Source organism: Lycium ferocissimum, unplaced genomic scaffold (genome assembly GCF_029784015.1).
Source record: "Lycium ferocissimum isolate CSIRO_LF1 unplaced genomic scaffold, AGI_CSIRO_Lferr_CH_V1 ctg78, whole genome shotgun sequence".
In the NCBI taxonomy this organism is placed as follows: domain Eukaryota; kingdom Viridiplantae; phylum Streptophyta; class Magnoliopsida; order Solanales; family Solanaceae; genus Lycium; species Lycium ferocissimum.
Window position 1 is genome coordinate 80,443 of NW_026726948.1, and position 17,112 is coordinate 97,554.

At 36.9% G+C, this 17,112-nt stretch overlaps 1 protein-coding gene across 2 annotated transcripts; it reads left to right on the forward strand.

The window, feature by feature from the left end:
• The first annotated feature begins 881 nt into the window (after window positions 1-881).
• On the forward strand, window positions 882-16,863 carry LOC132045737 (probable monogalactosyldiacylglycerol synthase, chloroplastic). 2 transcript variants are annotated; one of them, XM_059436313.1, is made up of 9 exons: window positions 882-1,652; window positions 3,688-3,860; window positions 7,427-7,588; window positions 7,664-7,805; window positions 11,741-11,965; window positions 12,882-12,944; window positions 13,024-13,098; window positions 13,193-13,241; window positions 16,406-16,649. In XM_059436313.1, the coding sequence occupies exons 1-9, from the start codon at window positions 1,137-1,139 to the stop codon at window positions 16,513-16,515; spliced, it is 1,515 nt and encodes a 504-aa protein (XP_059292296.1). In that variant the 5' UTR covers window positions 882-1,136; the 3' UTR covers window positions 16,516-16,649. The 2 variants fall into 2 exon arrangements, with proteins under 2 accessions (XP_059292296.1, XP_059292295.1); XM_059436312.1 differs by lacking the exon at window positions 13,193-13,241 and having other exon boundaries at window positions 886-1,652; window positions 16,406-16,863.
• Window positions 16,864-17,112: the final 249 nt, after the last annotated feature.

Genomic DNA, 17,112 nt, shown 5'->3' on the forward strand with positions numbered 1-17,112 from the left:
AAAACTCTACTATCTCTTTTCATTTTACATTGCTTATCAAGATGTCTTTCCCTCAATATGCAAGAAAGTTCGCCCTTGTGAAATTTTGTGATAAAAAGAGCTTCATAAGAAATTTGAAGAATGTAAAGAGAGAATATTTGAATTGTCACGCTAGTCATAAATTGAAAAACCGAACCAAACCGACAATAACCAAACCGGTGGTTATTATTTTACTTGGTTTGGTTATGGTTTTAGACATTTAAAAATCGACTAAATTGGTTTGGTTATGGTTTTAACCAATAACCGATCCAAACCGAACCATGAACACCCCTAAGGGTAGTGCGTACGCAGATTTTACTCCTACCCCTAAAATAGATTGTTTTTGATAGACCATCGGCTCAAGAAAAAGTATGTCAAAACAGTACGTAACAGAAATAACGGAGGTGAAGAGGCAACAGTAAAATACTAAAGACAGCATGACAAAACATTTTGAGAAAAGGAATAGTAACTACAACAAATTAATACTCCCTCCGTTTCAAAATATTTATTTGGTTTTGACTTGACACGAAATTTAAGAAAGTAAAGAAGACTTTTGAATCTTGTGGTCTTAAATTAAAGACATACAGAATGTACCAAAATGTCCTTTAATCTTATGGTCTTAAACATGCCACGTGAAAAACTAAAATTAAAGAATTACCAAAAAAGGAATAGAAACATTTTTTTTAAACAGACTAAAAATAAAAGTAAGACAAATATTTTAAAACAGAGAGTACTGTAATCAAAGTACAAGAGAACCCTACATCAGTTCGTGCATTACCAATACCCACGTGACTTTAACAACCAACCAAACAGGCCCTTAGTTCTTGGTTTGTAGTTTATGTTAGCATTTGCTTTTGTCATGTGAGCAGTTCAAATCAAAGAAAGAGATTCCTCAGCATATTAGTACATCTTTCCCACTAAATCCTCTCCTTGTGGCTCTCATACACACACACTCTCTCTTCACCATACTTGGCTTGGCTTTTTTCATTAATTAGTGACACCCTTTTTTTTCTCTCTTTAATGCCCAAAAAAGAAAAAAAAAATCCAATCTTTTTTGCTATATGGAAATACCCTTTTGGATTATCCACTGATTTTGACCTTTTTTTGAAGAGAAAAAAATGATGCAACACACTTCTGTAACTCAAGAACCTAACAACCCTTTTGGTTTTGTATCTCAAACAGGTTCTTTTGTGTTTAATGGAGTTAGTAATAGTAAGAGTAACTTTACTGTAGATGCATATTCAACTTTGTTGTCTAATTACTTGTATTTTGATTCCAAGAATTGTAAGAATAAGCCAAAGGTTGCACCTTTATTGAGTTTGAGTATTAGTAGTAGAAGTGCTTCATCTAGTATTAGTAGAGCTCTTTTTCAGTTTAATAAAGCTATTAGATTTCATTGTGAGAAAATCCCTCTTGGGTTTGCCTCAGTTGGGGTTGGGGTTCATTGTGGGGAGAGTAATGGGGTTAGGGAAGAAGGGAGTTTATTGGAGAATGAGGGAATACCTAACAATGGTGTCGAATCGGAGCCTCCGAAAAAGGTGCTTATTTTGATGAGTGATACTGGTGGGGGTCATAGAGCTTCTGCTGAAGCTATTAGGGCTGCTTTCAATGAAGAATTTGGAGATAAATATCAGGTCAGTTTTTGATTGACTCTTTTTGACTTCTCACCTAATAAGCTTAGATGATATACGATTTGGATGGTTGTTACACATAGTTTCATAATGTATCGTATTGTATTATATTGTACTTTATTGTTTTGATGGATAAAACGTTTGGATATTAGGATTTAGGATATACTGTATCGTTTCCCATCGTTATAAAATGCTGCACATCAACCATATAATATAAAAATGTAGGGTACGGGGTAGAGTGGTCATAAAAAGGTTAGGGTAACAGGTAAGCCAAAGGCTGCATCTTTATTGAGTTTGAGTATTAGTAGTAGGAGTGCTTCATCAAGTATTAGTAGAGCACTATTTCAATTTAATAAGGCTATTAGATTCCATTGTGAGAAAATACGTCTTGGGTTTTCCTCAGATGGTAGTGGGGTTCATTGTGGAGAGGGAAATGGGGTTAGAGAAGAGGGGAGTGTAGTATTGGAGAATGAGGGAATACTTGTTAATGGTATCGAATCGGAACCTCCGAAAAAGGTGCTTATTTTGATGAGTGATACTGGTGGGGGTCATAGAGCTTCTGCTGAAGCTATTAGGGCTGCCTTCAATGAAGAATTTGGAGATAAATATCAGATCAGTTTTTAATGGAATCCTATTTACTTCTCACCTAATTGTTTGGATGGTTGTTACCTATTGTATTGTACCGTGTTGTTACTTTAAATACAATGTCTGTTTTGAGTGTTACTTAAACTTTATTGTATATCATTAAGTCTATCGTTATATAACGACTAATTTGGTGTGGTCGCGTCATTACCTTATTTGACTCCTATTTGACTTCTCACCTAATAAGCACAGACGATCTGCCATCTAGGGTGGGTTTGGTATGAAGGAAAATGTTTTCCATGGAAAATGTTTTTTTTGGAAAACAAGTGGTTTCTTACTTATTTTCTAGTGATTGGTAAGTAAACAAAAAGATAGTATGCCAGAGCATTTATATGTAATCTAGCAAAATACCATGTGGGTGGGATGGGGTGGGGAGTGGGAGTTCGGGGTGGGGGCGTTGGGTGGGGGAATCTCACTTATGGAACTTGTTTTCCTTATTTTCGTTAGGGAAGTCATTTTCCTCATTTTTAAGGAACTTGTTTGGATGGTTGTTACCTATTGTATTGTATCGTGTTGTTACTTTAAATACAATGTTTGTTTTGAGTGTTACTTAAACTTTTATTGTATACCGTCAAGTCCATCGTTAGGACTATGGTAACGATGAAAAGTCTCATTTTATGTAACGACTGATTTGGGGTGTGGTCGCGTTGTTATCCTTTTTTCTTCTTATTTTGCATTTCCTTATTATTTAATAATCATAGTTTTTCCTTTACCCTATCTTTTCTTTATAATAACTCTACCTAGTACCTTACTTTTTAAATAATATTGTAGGTTTATCCTTCAGGCTGCTGATGTGTGGCGTTAGGTAATGATGGGAAATGATACAATTTATCCAAACGTTGTAATCACCAAAACAATACAGTACATTATATTACAGTACGATACAATACTATACTTTATTAAACGATATGTAACAACCATCCAAGAGCTGTTAGAGCCAGTGGGTTCGGAGTTTGTATAATCATTTACTCCCTCCGGATAAAAAAAAGTGTCCACTTAGCCTTTTTTTCTTGAGTCAAAAAGAGTGTCCACTTATCAAATCAAGAAAGAATTAACCTTATTTTTTCATATTTGCCCCTATTAAATGCTATGTAATCAAATCCCAATACCTATTTAATTAGGGGCAGTTTATTCAAATTACCTATTTTTTTTCTAGGAGTTAGTATTTTCTTAAGGGGTGTGCAAATGGCTAACCGGACACTCTTTTTGATCCGGAGGGAGTATAAGTTTGTATTTATATGTATATATGGTCTGAACTGGAAGTATTGGGTTTGGTTGAACTTGCTGCGAGGGGTATGCTAATAAGTATAGATTTATGCGTGTTTTATATGATAAAGAATGAGACATATGAGTAATGTTGATTTTAGTATATCCATTTAAAGAGGGTGCATTGCAGGTGTTCGTTACTGATTTGTGGACGGAACATACACCCTGGCCTTTCAACCAATTGCCACGGAGTTACAACTTCTTAGTAAAACATGGATCTCTGTGGAGAATGACATATTATGCTACTGCTCCTCGTTTAGTTCATCAAACTAATTTTGCTGCTACATCTACTTTTATTGCTCGGTAAGAATGACTTCTTTGATTTAGTTGGATTATGTAAGTCCCTTAATCTATTAGCATCAATGATATAGTATTCTTTTAAGAATATTTGGTATAGTATTCTTTAAGAATATTGTTAAAGTCTATGCAGCAACTAGCAATCTGCATCTCTATTTCAAATGTGCTGAGAGCTAGATGTACTTTATATCACTATATCACTATCAGGCTTAATGTGTTTGCTTTCTGCATCCCTTTCGATTAGCATTTAACTGAATCAAGAATGTGAACTTGAACATTGGTACATATTCACGTGTGGCTTTAGAAAATTTGTTGTATCGAGTAGCTGCTTATCATTCAATGTCAAGCCACCTCTTATGGTCTTATTTCAGCTTTCAAGGACCATTACCAGGGCATCCTTAATTGTTCATCATCCATCAGTTTTAAGTGATTAGGTGTTTTTCCTTTTGTTTTGGTTTGTGCAATTTATGTCGATCGATTATGTTTTAAGAAAGTGGTGGTAAAAACAATCATCCGCTGTAAAAAATGGCAGAGCAATATGAAGTAAGGTATTATGGAGTATTCAAGTTTCAAAGTTGGATTGTTTCACCCCATGGGAAGCCATAATCTTATCAAAAGATGGATACACAAAATCTATTGAATTCCAACTTGGAGCGCCTTCTATTCTAAATTCTAAACTACTGTGTGCTTACTTGGTGCTTCTCACTGTTAAAGTCAAAGGTCCGTTGATGGCAATGTGGGACACTTAAGGAATATTTTGTATAGAGTAATCTATAATTATGAAGATTATGTGCATCCATTTAATAGTCTTTTTTGAGGGAATTAATTGTTATTTCCTTGTATGGTTTTTGGTTATCCTCACCTGATGAGCTAGTTGTTAGGTAGAATTAGGCCCAAGGTCCTTTTTATTTACATGGTATCAGAGTTGGACACATCATCTTTCTTGGTTTACGCAATGTTGGGTGCCCATGTTAAATTTAGCACACTTGAGATGTCCAACCCCCGTGGTGTGCAGGGGATGTCAAGTATCTCACGTTGGTTGAGGAGATGAGCAGTTATCTTCCTTATATGGTCCTTTTTAATCAATTAAAAGGAATATTATCTGAGCAACAAGCAGAATATGAGACAGAAAGAATAGCCATTAAGATGCAGTTAGAAGAAGTGGCAAAAGCTGAAGAAATTTCCTGGAGGCAGAAAGCTAGATGTTTGTCGATTAAGCAAGGGGATAAAAATACAAAATTCTTTCATAAGCAGGCTAATGCTCATAGAAAATTTAATAATATTGATAAATTGAAGATTGGAGATGATCTGGTGGAGGATCATCGAATTAGAAATGCTCATATCTTGGATTTCTATAAGAATCTGTTTAGTGAGACTGAACAATGGCGACCAATCTGGGAGTATGAAGGAATAAAGAAATTGTCAGAGGAAGAAGAGGAATGGGTGGAAAGGCCTTTCACAATGGAAGAACCGGAAGAGGTGATGAGATAAAGCTCCTGGCCCTGATGGTTTGAACTTATGTTTTTTCCAAAAATGCTGGAGTATGGTAAAAATGGATGTTTGGAGGACTGTGGATAAATTTTATAAAAAAGGCTCTTTGGTCAAAAGTATGAATGGCACTTTTATTGCTTTGAGTCCCAAAAAGAAAGGAGCGGTGGAGGTTAAAGATTTCAGACCGATCGATCTGTTGGGGAGTGTTTACAAAATCGTTTCTAAATTGCTCGCAGAGAGACTTAAGGCAGTCATTAGCAATTTGGTCTCTCCTAATCAAAATGCTATTTCTGCAATTCAGAGGAGGAAACGGGTGAACATCTTTTCTTGCAATGTTGGGAACTTTTCTTTTGCATAATGGGCATATCTTCGGGGTTACAAGAGAAAATTAGTAACCTTTTGGAAGTGTGGCAATTTCAGGAGGTTAAAAAGAGCTTTAAACCAATATGGAGAACTATTCCCAATTGCATAATGTGGAAACAAGGCATGCTTTGATGGGAAGAAGTTACAGATTGCTAGAGTACAAAACAAATGCATTAAAAATCTGTAATTTTGGTGTAATAGCAGTACTATAGATAGGATGGAGAAGTATTTGGACTTTTTACACTTGCTAGGAGATAATATGTAATATGGATTAAAGAGTTTGCTGCTTGGTCTTGTACTTTTCTGTACCAACTTGGTACTTTCTCAATAAAATCTTTAATTATCAAAAAAAAAAAAAATGTAAATTATCTACTTATATGGTATTACTTCTCATCTCATGAGCTAAGTTTTGAGATTGAGTTAGGCTTAAAGTCCATAATTTTTACAATTATTAACACTCCCCAAGATGGAGCGTACATATTGTATGCTTCTAATTTGGTGTGAGGGTATTGGATCTTGGAACTTCAGAGCGATTATCTGAGGATAGCTGCTAAATGGGCACTTGAATTGAACCCAAGGGTGTGGCCTAGTGGTCAATGAAGCGGGTACAAACCTTGGAGACTTGGTCCAAATTCCAGTAGAGATAAAAATAATACTAGGTGATTTCTTCCCATTTGTCTAAGCTTTGGTGGGCAGAGTTTCTAGTACATATGTTGGTTTGAGGTAGCAGGTACCAGGTGGAATATTCAAGGTGCGTGCAAGTTAGTTCGAATACCACTAGTATAAGAAAAGGTCATTTGAATTGACGAAGCTCGTAATAGTGCATCATGGCTCAATCTTTAGCTTGATAAAGTGACAATCTATCGCTGTGTATTTTTTCTCTCGTGAAACACGATATTTGAAGCAATATAAATCTACACATTGATCTGGACGACTCCAAATCAACAATCCTTAGTGGTTTCTGATATAAAGGTTTTTGACAAGTTTTTCTGATATAAAGGTTTTTGACAAGTTTAACACAGAAGATCAAATTGATGGAGGTGCCAGTGGACCATGTCTACCCTAGAAATAAGGATAGAAGGCAATGCATTTAGCTAGTGCCTAGTGGAGATACAGTATCATAATAGTCAAGGCCATATATCACATCCATTATACTTATGGACTTTGGAGGGGTGCCTGCCTAAGGTCGGTCCAAGTGGCTGAGCGTACGTCACAGAGTCAAAGCCATATATTTGAGTGTGTCAACTGGCAACCAGTCAGGTTTTAGGACGATCAACTTTCTCATCTCCGCTTATCTTGACTATGAACACTCAAAAGCGTTCAACTGTAGTTTTATCCTGCGGTAAAGAAACTCCGCTTATCTTGACTATGAACACTCAAAAGCGTTTTAACTGTAGTTTTATCCTGGGATAAAGAAACTATCTTCCTAGTGCCTTTACCACATTGAGTAGTTATTTCGTCAACAGTAACCTTACACCAATCAACACGAGTCATTGCTTTTCTCAAGGCTATAACTACTGAAACAATGGATAAATTTGTAACAAAATCGTGGTATGATACTATCAGTTTTCTACTTATGTTTCCCCTATTTCTCAATTAGTCGTTTCTTTTAATTCATCTCTTAATATTATGAGCTTATATATATAAGCTGGCTAACTTTTATTTTCTCTTGTAGCAGCTTCAGTTGTATAACAAGCCTTCTCTCCTACTTTGTGCAGTGAGGTTGCTAAAGGTTTAATGAAATATCAACCTGATATTATTATCAGTGTACATCCTCTAATGCAGCATGTGCCTCTTCGCATTTTGAGGTCCAAGGGTCTCTTGAAGAAGATCATATTTACCACTGTTATAACAGATTTAAGCACTTGCCATCCTACATGGTATATTTTATAGTTGTTCAACAATTCTGTTATTTTGATCCTTGTACTAATATTGTTTTGCAATTGCATATTTAGGTTTCACAAACTTGTTACTAGGTGCTACTGTCCATCAGAAGAGGTATCAAAACGAGCACTGAAAGCTGGTCTCAAGCTAGATCAAATAAAAGTTTATGGGCTTCCTGTACGACCTTCATTTGTGAAGCCGGTTCCTCCCAAGGTAGGTGTAATTCCTCTCTACTTCTCCTTGCCCAGGGTGCATGGAAATAGGGAGCCCCACAATCTTACTTCTGTATCATGTCCTTGTTTTTATGTTTTATTAAACACAACGCATTGGTGTTTATTTGCATTAAGAATTGGCTCATTATTCTCATCACTTCCCAATTTGATCTTGTTGAAGTGTGTGACCATCTCATCAAAAAGCTTAAGCTATTAGAATGAGCACACTTTTATTTACTTAATTATATTCTCAACACGCCACCTTCATATGCGGGCCTGATTCTTTTTTCATGGGTTAAACACGTGAAAATTCTTTTTGATAATGGGTGGTGGTGAGATAACGCAGAACCTCTGCCTGCTCTGATACCATGTAAAGATACGACATTTGGGCCTAACTCAACCCCTAGCTTTTAGGGTTGAGTTTGGCCCAAGGTTCATTTCTTTAACATGGTATCAGAGCATGAGTCATCCCAATTCTTGTTACCTGATGTTGGGCCCCATATTAAAAATTGTTCACACTCCAGATGTCCAGCCCTGGGCGTTAGTAGGGGGGTGGGGGTGGTGGTTGTTGAAGTGGTCTCTTTAAATGGCTTGGGCAATCGTCACCTCTTGAGCTAGCTTTTGGGGTTGAATTAAGCCCAAGTGTCATATCTTAACATGGTATCAAAGCCACGCCCATCCCAATTCATTATTCATATGATTTTTGCCCCCCATCTTACACCGTCCACGCTCCAGATGTCCAGTCTTAGCCGTGCCGGGGGGAGGGAGGAGGGGTTGTTGGGCCGATATGGGACTCCCAACAGATCTATTCTTTCATGTTTCAGTGTTGCAGAACAAAACTCTGGCATTTTGCACGATCTTGCTAATTGTAGTGAGTGTAAGAGTATGAATGGAATATTGCCATCTCATAGGTGAATTTTAAGATGCCAATAAGCAATATTGACACTATAGAGTGTATAGATATATCCAGCTTCATCAAAATAGAGTGTATAGATATATCCAGAGTACAAGTGTGAACATTCCTCCAGATTAAGAGAGATCATTTAGGCTGCAAGGATTTGCTCCTTTTGATATGGTAAACACCATTCCCTTCCCCACTACGCCCTGCCCAAACAGTGGCTGGTTATCACTTTGCTTCCTTGGTGACTTGGACCTCCAACCTCTCATTTCCACTATGCTATTGTTCGGTCGTCTTTAAGTAGTTCTTGTGCTATTTTCCTCTACAAGCCACACTATACATGATAGAGGAGTGAGAGAACAGATTGCAGAATTATTTATCTCTGGGTGGGAGATTGGTATTGATTAATTCTGTGTTGGATGCCTTACCTACTTATCTGATGTCTCTATTCCCACTTCCGGTAAATGTGGAGGCAAGAATTGATGCTCTTAGGAGGAATTTTTTTGTGGCAAGGAAACAAGGAGACAAAAGGCTACCATTTAGTCAAATGGGAAACCTTAATTCTGGGCAAGGAACATGGAGGGTTAGGAATCAGAAATCTGAGGAAGCAGAACAGAAGTCTCCTGATGAAATGGCCTTGGAGACTTCCTAAGGAAGATCAAACTCTACGGGACACTGTGATTCAAGCTAAATATGAAAAGGAAGGATTCTGGAAGACAAAAGAAGTTTACACCACATATGGCACTAGTTTGTGGGGATCAATAAGAAATTTGGAAAGAACTAGTTTTAATGTGAGAGATGGCAGGAGGATTTTGTTCTGAGAAGACAATTAGTTAGGGAATGGTAGTCTTAAACAATTGTTCCCTGATATCTACATTTTGAATCAACAACAGGAGGCCACTCTACATGAAGTGTGGTCTAATCAAGGTTGGAATTTGACATATAGAAGGTTGATGCAAGACTGGGAGATTGAAAGATTGGCTAATTTTTATGGCACTTTAGATCAATGTAAAGGGCTGCAAGAAGGAGAAGATACTTTGAGATGGAAATGTCACAGCAAAGGTATATTTACAGTAAGTTCTGCTTATAAGGACATGAATCAGATGGGATCTCAGATCGGTTTTTTGCCTTGGAAGCTTATCTGGAAAGTCAAAATCCTTTACAAAGTGACTGTTTTCACTTGGCTGGTAGTGAAAGAAGCTGTTCTTACCGAGGAGAATCTCATGAAGAGGGGCATACATATGTGTTCAAGATGTTTTTTTTGTGAGTGAAAGGCTGAGACAATTAACCATCTGTTTCTTCATTGTAAAGTGGTTAGTCAGTTATGGAATCTCTTCACCAGTTTCAGGGGTATTAGGTGGACTATGCCTGGAAGAACCGGAGAGGCTCTATTAAGCTGGAATACTGAGGGAGGTGGCTGCACAAACAAAGACAGATGGAGAATTGTCCCAGCAGTAATTTGGTGGACCATATGGAAGGAGAGAAATTCTAGATGTTTTGAAGGCAATAGCAGCTCCTGGCAAAAGATTAAAATGAATTACATTATAAGTTTTTGTTATTGGTGTAGTTCAGAGTATATAGATGACCCTGTTTCTATAGTAGACAGCCCAGGATCCTTGTAAGATGAAATAGGATTTAGAGATAGTCTTGTTTTTACTCTTTTGGATGTAGATTCAAAGCTGTAAATTTTTGGATTCCAGCACTTTATGTTGATGATTTATTAATACAATATGTTACCTTGTCAAAAAAAGAACAGACAACATTCTATTGTAGGAAGCATTTGTTTTTTTTGAGAAGGCAATAAATATACTAAAAAAGCACTAATAAAGTGCTGCAAAAGTATGTACATCAGTAGCCAAATCCAGAACTTCAGTGTATCCCTATCTTATCCCTTTAGGGCACCTATAAGATCTAAAACTGATTCAGCATCATCTACATATTCTTCTTAAATAAAATAGCAAAACACAAGTCATTTTGATCTCTTCATATTGTCCACCAGCATACCAGAGGGCATGCAGGAATGGTATCCCACCATTTTGTTTGGCTTTTGGTCGTGTTAGATCTGTTCCAACTGCTCAGTAATTCACAAGGATTGTTAAGCACCACCCAGCTGCTAAATATTGCATGAGTATATATTGAAATGTGATATGAAGAAGCAGCTATAGATGCATCACATCTTTCATAATTGATAAACTTATAGCCTGTTTGGCCAAGCTTTTGAGCCAAAAGTGTTTCTTTTAGAGAGTTGAGATGTTCAGCCATGCTTTTAGGCACAAAATAAGTGCTTTTGAATAGTAGCAGAAGTTGTTTTTCATAAGCTAAAAAACTTTATCTTTTTCCCGGAAGCGCTTTTGGAACCTTGACACAAGCACAAATTAATGGATATACTTTTTTATAAGTACTTTTGACCAAAGCACTTTTCAAAATAAGCAGATTTTGGAAGCTTGGCCAAACAGGAGCATAATTATGGTAAATCTCAATGGTAAAATAATTATCAAGCATTACCTCTCCCATTCCTGCACTGCAAACCTTTCTGACCCCAAACCCCCTTCTAGGGGTCCAGGATCATTTAGACTTCAAGAAAGATCAATATTAAGGATTTTTGTCCAGGATCAATTAGACTTCAAGAAAGATAGAGTATTCTGTTGTTTTTAAATTTAACTAGAATATTTCCCTTCTTATCTGTGGTAAAAATTTTCTGGCCTTCTGTGGGAAGAACTTTCAGATTGCAAAGACCTCTGCTTTGTTTCCTATACTGTGTAACTGTGACAAGATCTTAATCCTCCATGTTGGATAATTTACACGGGGATCTGCTGATGCATTGTGGTAGAGCGACCAAATATAATAAGGACTTGTGATATACTAAAAGATCTAGGACCTGTAAATAGAATTCTCTCCAGTGCTCAGTAAAAAACTTTCTCAAATTCGCTTGTGACTGAATGTTTAGCTTACTGTTGGGTCCGTATATTTTCTCATATTCTTTGCACCATCTCTCATATTATCAGTGCTTTTTAGACTGTTCTCTAATCCACTTCTAGGTTGAACTGAGGAAGGAACTTGGAATGGAGGATCATCTCCCAGCAGTACTACTGATGGGTGGTGGGGAAGGAATGGGCCCAATAGAGGCTACTGCTCGAGCACTTGGAGATGCACTCTATGATGAAACTATCGGGGAGCCAATCGGTCAGGTCCTAGTAATATGTGGGCGCAATAAGAAGCTTTTCAACAGATTGACTTCAGTGCAGTGGAAAGTTCCTGTTCAAGTATTAGTCACTGAAACTTTGCCAGCCTTACATTTTCACACTAATTTCTTTAGTGTATTATCTGAAAGTTCTCTGACATTGTTGAGTATCTCTTAGGAAACACTCAATTGTTAGACCTTTTTATTTTTTCCTTTCATTTTGATTGGTGTGGTAAGTTTGGCATCCCATAATCACAGCATTCTAATGTTGATATCAGACCTTCATCTTCGCCTGAATTTCTTTTACACCTTTCTCATTTGACTGGTGTACTAAGATTACCATGTATCATGAACTTCTATGATTATATTTCTAGATCATTTGTATGCCATCCTTGTCAAGTTTTACTCAAATAATAATGACCACAGACAAGCTGGTTATGGATACTTAGTAGGCGTTTAGCCATAGATTCCAAATATATTTCACTTTATTTGGAATTTATGAAGTTGGAGTTGAAATGGAGTTGTGTTTGGTTATACTTTTGCAAAGGAAAGAAGAGAGCAGTTTATTTGGATTTTATGAAGCTGGAATTAACAGCAGGTTTTGAGCACTTTTCCAAATTTGAAATCTAACTCCAAGTTGGATTTGGAAATTTTATAACCAAACACTGATTTTGAAATAAAATGAAAAATTATTCCAGAAAAAAGTGAATAATTCGCATGGCCAAAATAGCTCCTAAAGACACGGATGTCGGTAATTGTCCGTTTATGTTTTAACTTGGGGAATTTTGTTTAAGTTTTCATACCTTTTAAGCACCGTGGTTTTCCTTTTAATCCATTTAGAGTAACATTTTGCTATATGTGAGTCGCAGATTTACTGTACATGTCAGTGTGACTCACATATAATACCAAATTGCCAATGTATGTAGTATATCTTTGACTAAAGGTTTACATGTTCAAACACTTATGCGTGTCCTTAGGGTATCTATGTCACGTTTCAGGTAAAGGGGTTTGTCACTAAAATGGAGGAATGTATGGGAGCTTGTGATTGCATTATTACTAAGGTTTGTCACTTTCTTTCTAGCTGTCTTCACTAAAACAACTGAAAAAGAATACTACTCTGATTATTGTGGTTGTCTGTAGGCTGGTCCAGGGACTATTGCAGAAGCCATGATTCGTGGACTGCCTATAATTCTTAATGGTTACATTGCTGGACAGGTATATCGAGTATTCACAATGTTATTTGGTTCTTTTTCTCGGAGTTCTTTTTTTTTTTTTTTTTTTTTTTTTTTTTTGTCTTGCACTCAATTAGAAAATCCTAACACTTGTGTCATCCAAGGGAGTAGAAACTGCTGATTGTGGTACCTCTCTCAAATTTTCCATTTGAAATGTATACCATTAAAAAAAAAAAAAAAAAGAAGCTGCTTCTATGTGTAATTTGCTTCAGATTATTAATTCAATAATACTGCCATCCGAAATTTATGCTGGGAAGTGAAAGTTCAGCAAATGGAAAGAATGACATGTTTTGAACTTTTTGTTCTTTGTTTCAACAAAATCTTGTGTAAGTTTCTTGAAGGTCAATAAATTCGGCGAAGTTGGAAATTTGTGTTTTTCGATCTTTGCCATGAAGAAAGTGCCTTAAGAAGTTATCCTAGGTTTGGCAGTTTCGCCAGTATTTGAAATCCTCCGTGGAGTTGGACAGATTGATGTAAAGAATGATGTTTCATGACGTTTCAGAGCATTGACGTTAATGAGTCCATTAGTTATTCTTTACTAAACCTGACAATTGAGCCTAACTCACCCAATACCAGCCCGTTAAGACGGGCCCATACCGGCCTATTCCTCCTGGGCTGCGTCTCAACTTAACTATGCCGGTCATACAACAACAACATACCCGGTGTAATCCCGCAAGTGGGGTTGAGGAGGGTGGTGTGTACTCCCGTGTTATCCCTACCTTGTGAAGGTAGAGAGGTTGTTTTCGATAGACCCTCGGCTCAAGTAAAACACAACAAGATCAAGTATGGAAAGGAAATACAGTAGGGAGAAGCCATGCTGAAAATAGTGAAGATGAGGACAATAGCAACAACAAATAATATGATAACCAAAGCAAAGAAAACAACATGTAATAATAAAATCGAAGAATAACATAGTAGGAGAGAAATACTAACAAAACTGATAAGGGAAATTAGACAACGCTCGACTAACTTCTAACCTTCTACCCTAATCCTCGACCTCCATATCATCCTATCTAGGGTCATGTCCTTAGTAAGCTGCAGCTTGCAGGTGTGCCATGTCCTGTCATGGCTGGTTAAATTTTTTGAAATGTTGTTACCGGCCTAAGCCCAAGACCACTAGCCTGCTGGACTGTATCCTGGTGGGTCCGAACGGCTTGGTTTTTATTTTTTTCTTTTTTGTGTTTTTTTTTGTTTTGGAAAGACATAAAAACACCGTCAAACTTTTCCCAAATTTGGGTTAGTTCGGGACATGTTTTGGGGCGCTTTTATGCCTTTTCCCCTTGTTTTTTTAAAAACTTTTGTAGTTGTGACTTGGAAAAATAATACCTTCATAGAGGAATATTCATAAAATTGAAGGAGAAAACCTCAAAATATTATTAACTTTAACAAATGAAGTGATTACAAAAAGAATCAAATTCAAACACCAAAAATCATTAACATTGAAGATTTTTTTTTAAAAAAAATATTTTTTTACTTTTAAAAAAAAAACAAAAAAAAATTACATGGGGGATAGGGAAAGGGGAAAGGGGGGAGGAGATTACGATGTGGGGATTCGAACTCTCACCAACAAGGTGAAAGTTCAGGTAGCCAACCGAGCTGCTAGATCCCTACACATTGAAGATTCTGAAGGAAGTTTCGTGATTATTTTATGATCTCATAAAATACTACAAAATAAGAATTTTTATTTTTTTCAACTGACTTCCAAACTCTTTTATGAAATCTTCAACTTTCAGAAAGTTTGTTGATTTCATCTTGGTATCTTCAATTCGTATTTTTCCAATTAATTTTTTTGAAATGTTTTGCTTTTTAGGGGTACATGTCTAGTCTGGCTCTCTAGCCAGAGAAAACATTGGAACCAGTCCAAGCCCGGTATTTAGGCCTAGACCAGACCAGTTGTTTACATCTCTATCTAGATTAAGCCACTGAGGTTGTGCCCTTTGCGAGTTCAGCTTTTCTCCATCTAAGGAACTAATATCGTACGATGCATCCTAAGAAGAAGGCTAAGTACTCTAGTTTTGTTTTTAAGAACGAAAGATCATTTGCCTCCAAATGCTGATACATTGTAGTTGAAAGTTTTTCCTCAATGGTATCTGGTGTATGGGCTGCTAGTTTTAGAAAGCGGGGATTTGTGTTAGGCAGATAATATGGCTCCAGAGGCTATATAGTGAAATTTTACAGAAAACTGCAGTCTTTCAAATGTGAGATGTGATGAAAGTACCGCTACTACCAAGACGTCTGTTAAATATGTACGAGCTTACTGCATGAAGAACCATGATTCGTCTCTTCATTATGATAGACCATCTTTGATGAGGAAGAACTTTAAGAGATTGTGATTCCAGTTTCAGTGTTTCACATATGCTCTTACTCATTCTAAACTAATCTGGGATAGAAGCATAGTTACAGTTGTTTTGTTCTTACTCGGTACTTCCTGTATTGGGAGTATAGTGAACTATCTACCTCCTTGGAATGTTGTGTTCACTTTTCGACTTCTCATTTCTGAGAGTCATTTCCAAAGTTGCACTTTAGTTGTTCTGCGTCATTCTTTCCTGGTAGCAGATGGGATAGATTTGTTACCCAAAAAGTAACATGAAAGAGTGTTTCTCTCTCTCTCTCTCTTTGTACCCTCCTTTCTTTGTCCCGGCGGTGGGGTTGGGGGGGGGGGGGGGGGGGGGGTATCATTCTAAAATTTCTAATGGGACCTGGTCAAGCTTCCAAACTTTAAGGGGTCATTTGGTTGCTGGTTAGAGTAATGCAAGTATTAGTTATGCAGGGTTAAGTTATCTAGGGTTTGGTTACTCATGTATTAATTATTCTATCTTTTATCCTGCATAAAATAATACATAGATTCTCTCATAACTTATACATATAGTATTAATTATGCGGGATTCTAAATTGCTAACCAAATAACGTATTTAGTGTGTTGAATTTTATGCATAGCAAAAAAATGCTACCAAACACTAGTACAAATTATACAGGTTTTAATAAATGAATAAATCACCTCCTAACCTGCAATCAAACGACCTCTAATGGTTGCGAGCCTGCAGTAAGTATTTCATTTTAACCTTTTCGCATACTGCTTTTGAATGCTTCTCTTGCCTTTTATTGATGTCTTGATCATCCTAGGAGCAGAATATAAGTTTACTACTACCAAACATGGAAAAACTAAGTTCCAATATATCCTCTTTCATCTAGGTTCATTTCTGTTGTCAATGCGGATGTTTCCTGTTATGCATAACTTTGGAGTCGTTCAACCTATAATTTCCTATCCTTATATGTTTTATGTACTACAGGAAGCTGGAAATGTGCCATATGTTGTCGAGAACGGATGTGGGAAATTCTCAAGGTCACCGAAAGAGATAGCCAGAATAGTTGGTCAGTGGTTTGGTCCCAGACAAGATGAGCTCAGAGTCATGTCCCAAAACGCTCTAAGGCTAGCAAAGCCAGATGCTGTATTTAAGATAGTCCATGACATGCATGAGTTGGTCAGACAGAAAAATTTTGTACCGCAATATTGTCCTGCTTAAGTTAATTACGTCGGTTGGTGGGAGGTAGCAGGCACCCGGTAAAATAATCGAGTTGTGCGCAAGCTGGCTCATACACCACTATAAAAATAATAATTATTATTATTCTACTCAATTTTGGCTTGAATTCTCAGTAGAATGTACTATTGCCCTGATAAAAATTCAGAGAAACCATGAACCAAATTTTCGTGGTCAAATTCATTTTAATATAAGATATTTTCCTCTGATCCATGGGGTTGTTTTAAACTTTTTCTCTTTTCTTTTCCTATTACAATCCAACTCAATAGAAGGAGAAAAAGCTGGGACTACGACTTGCTTGGTGCAGGGCTGCTTGTCGCGATTGGTTGGACACTCGCTTAATCGAAGAGCTTAACTTGGTCATTCTATTAAGCTTTCCCATCAACTCTATTGAATGTGGTACAAAAGATTGCTATTCAAAGCATTGTTAAGAGCTGTCTACAAGGTAGTAGTAAAGA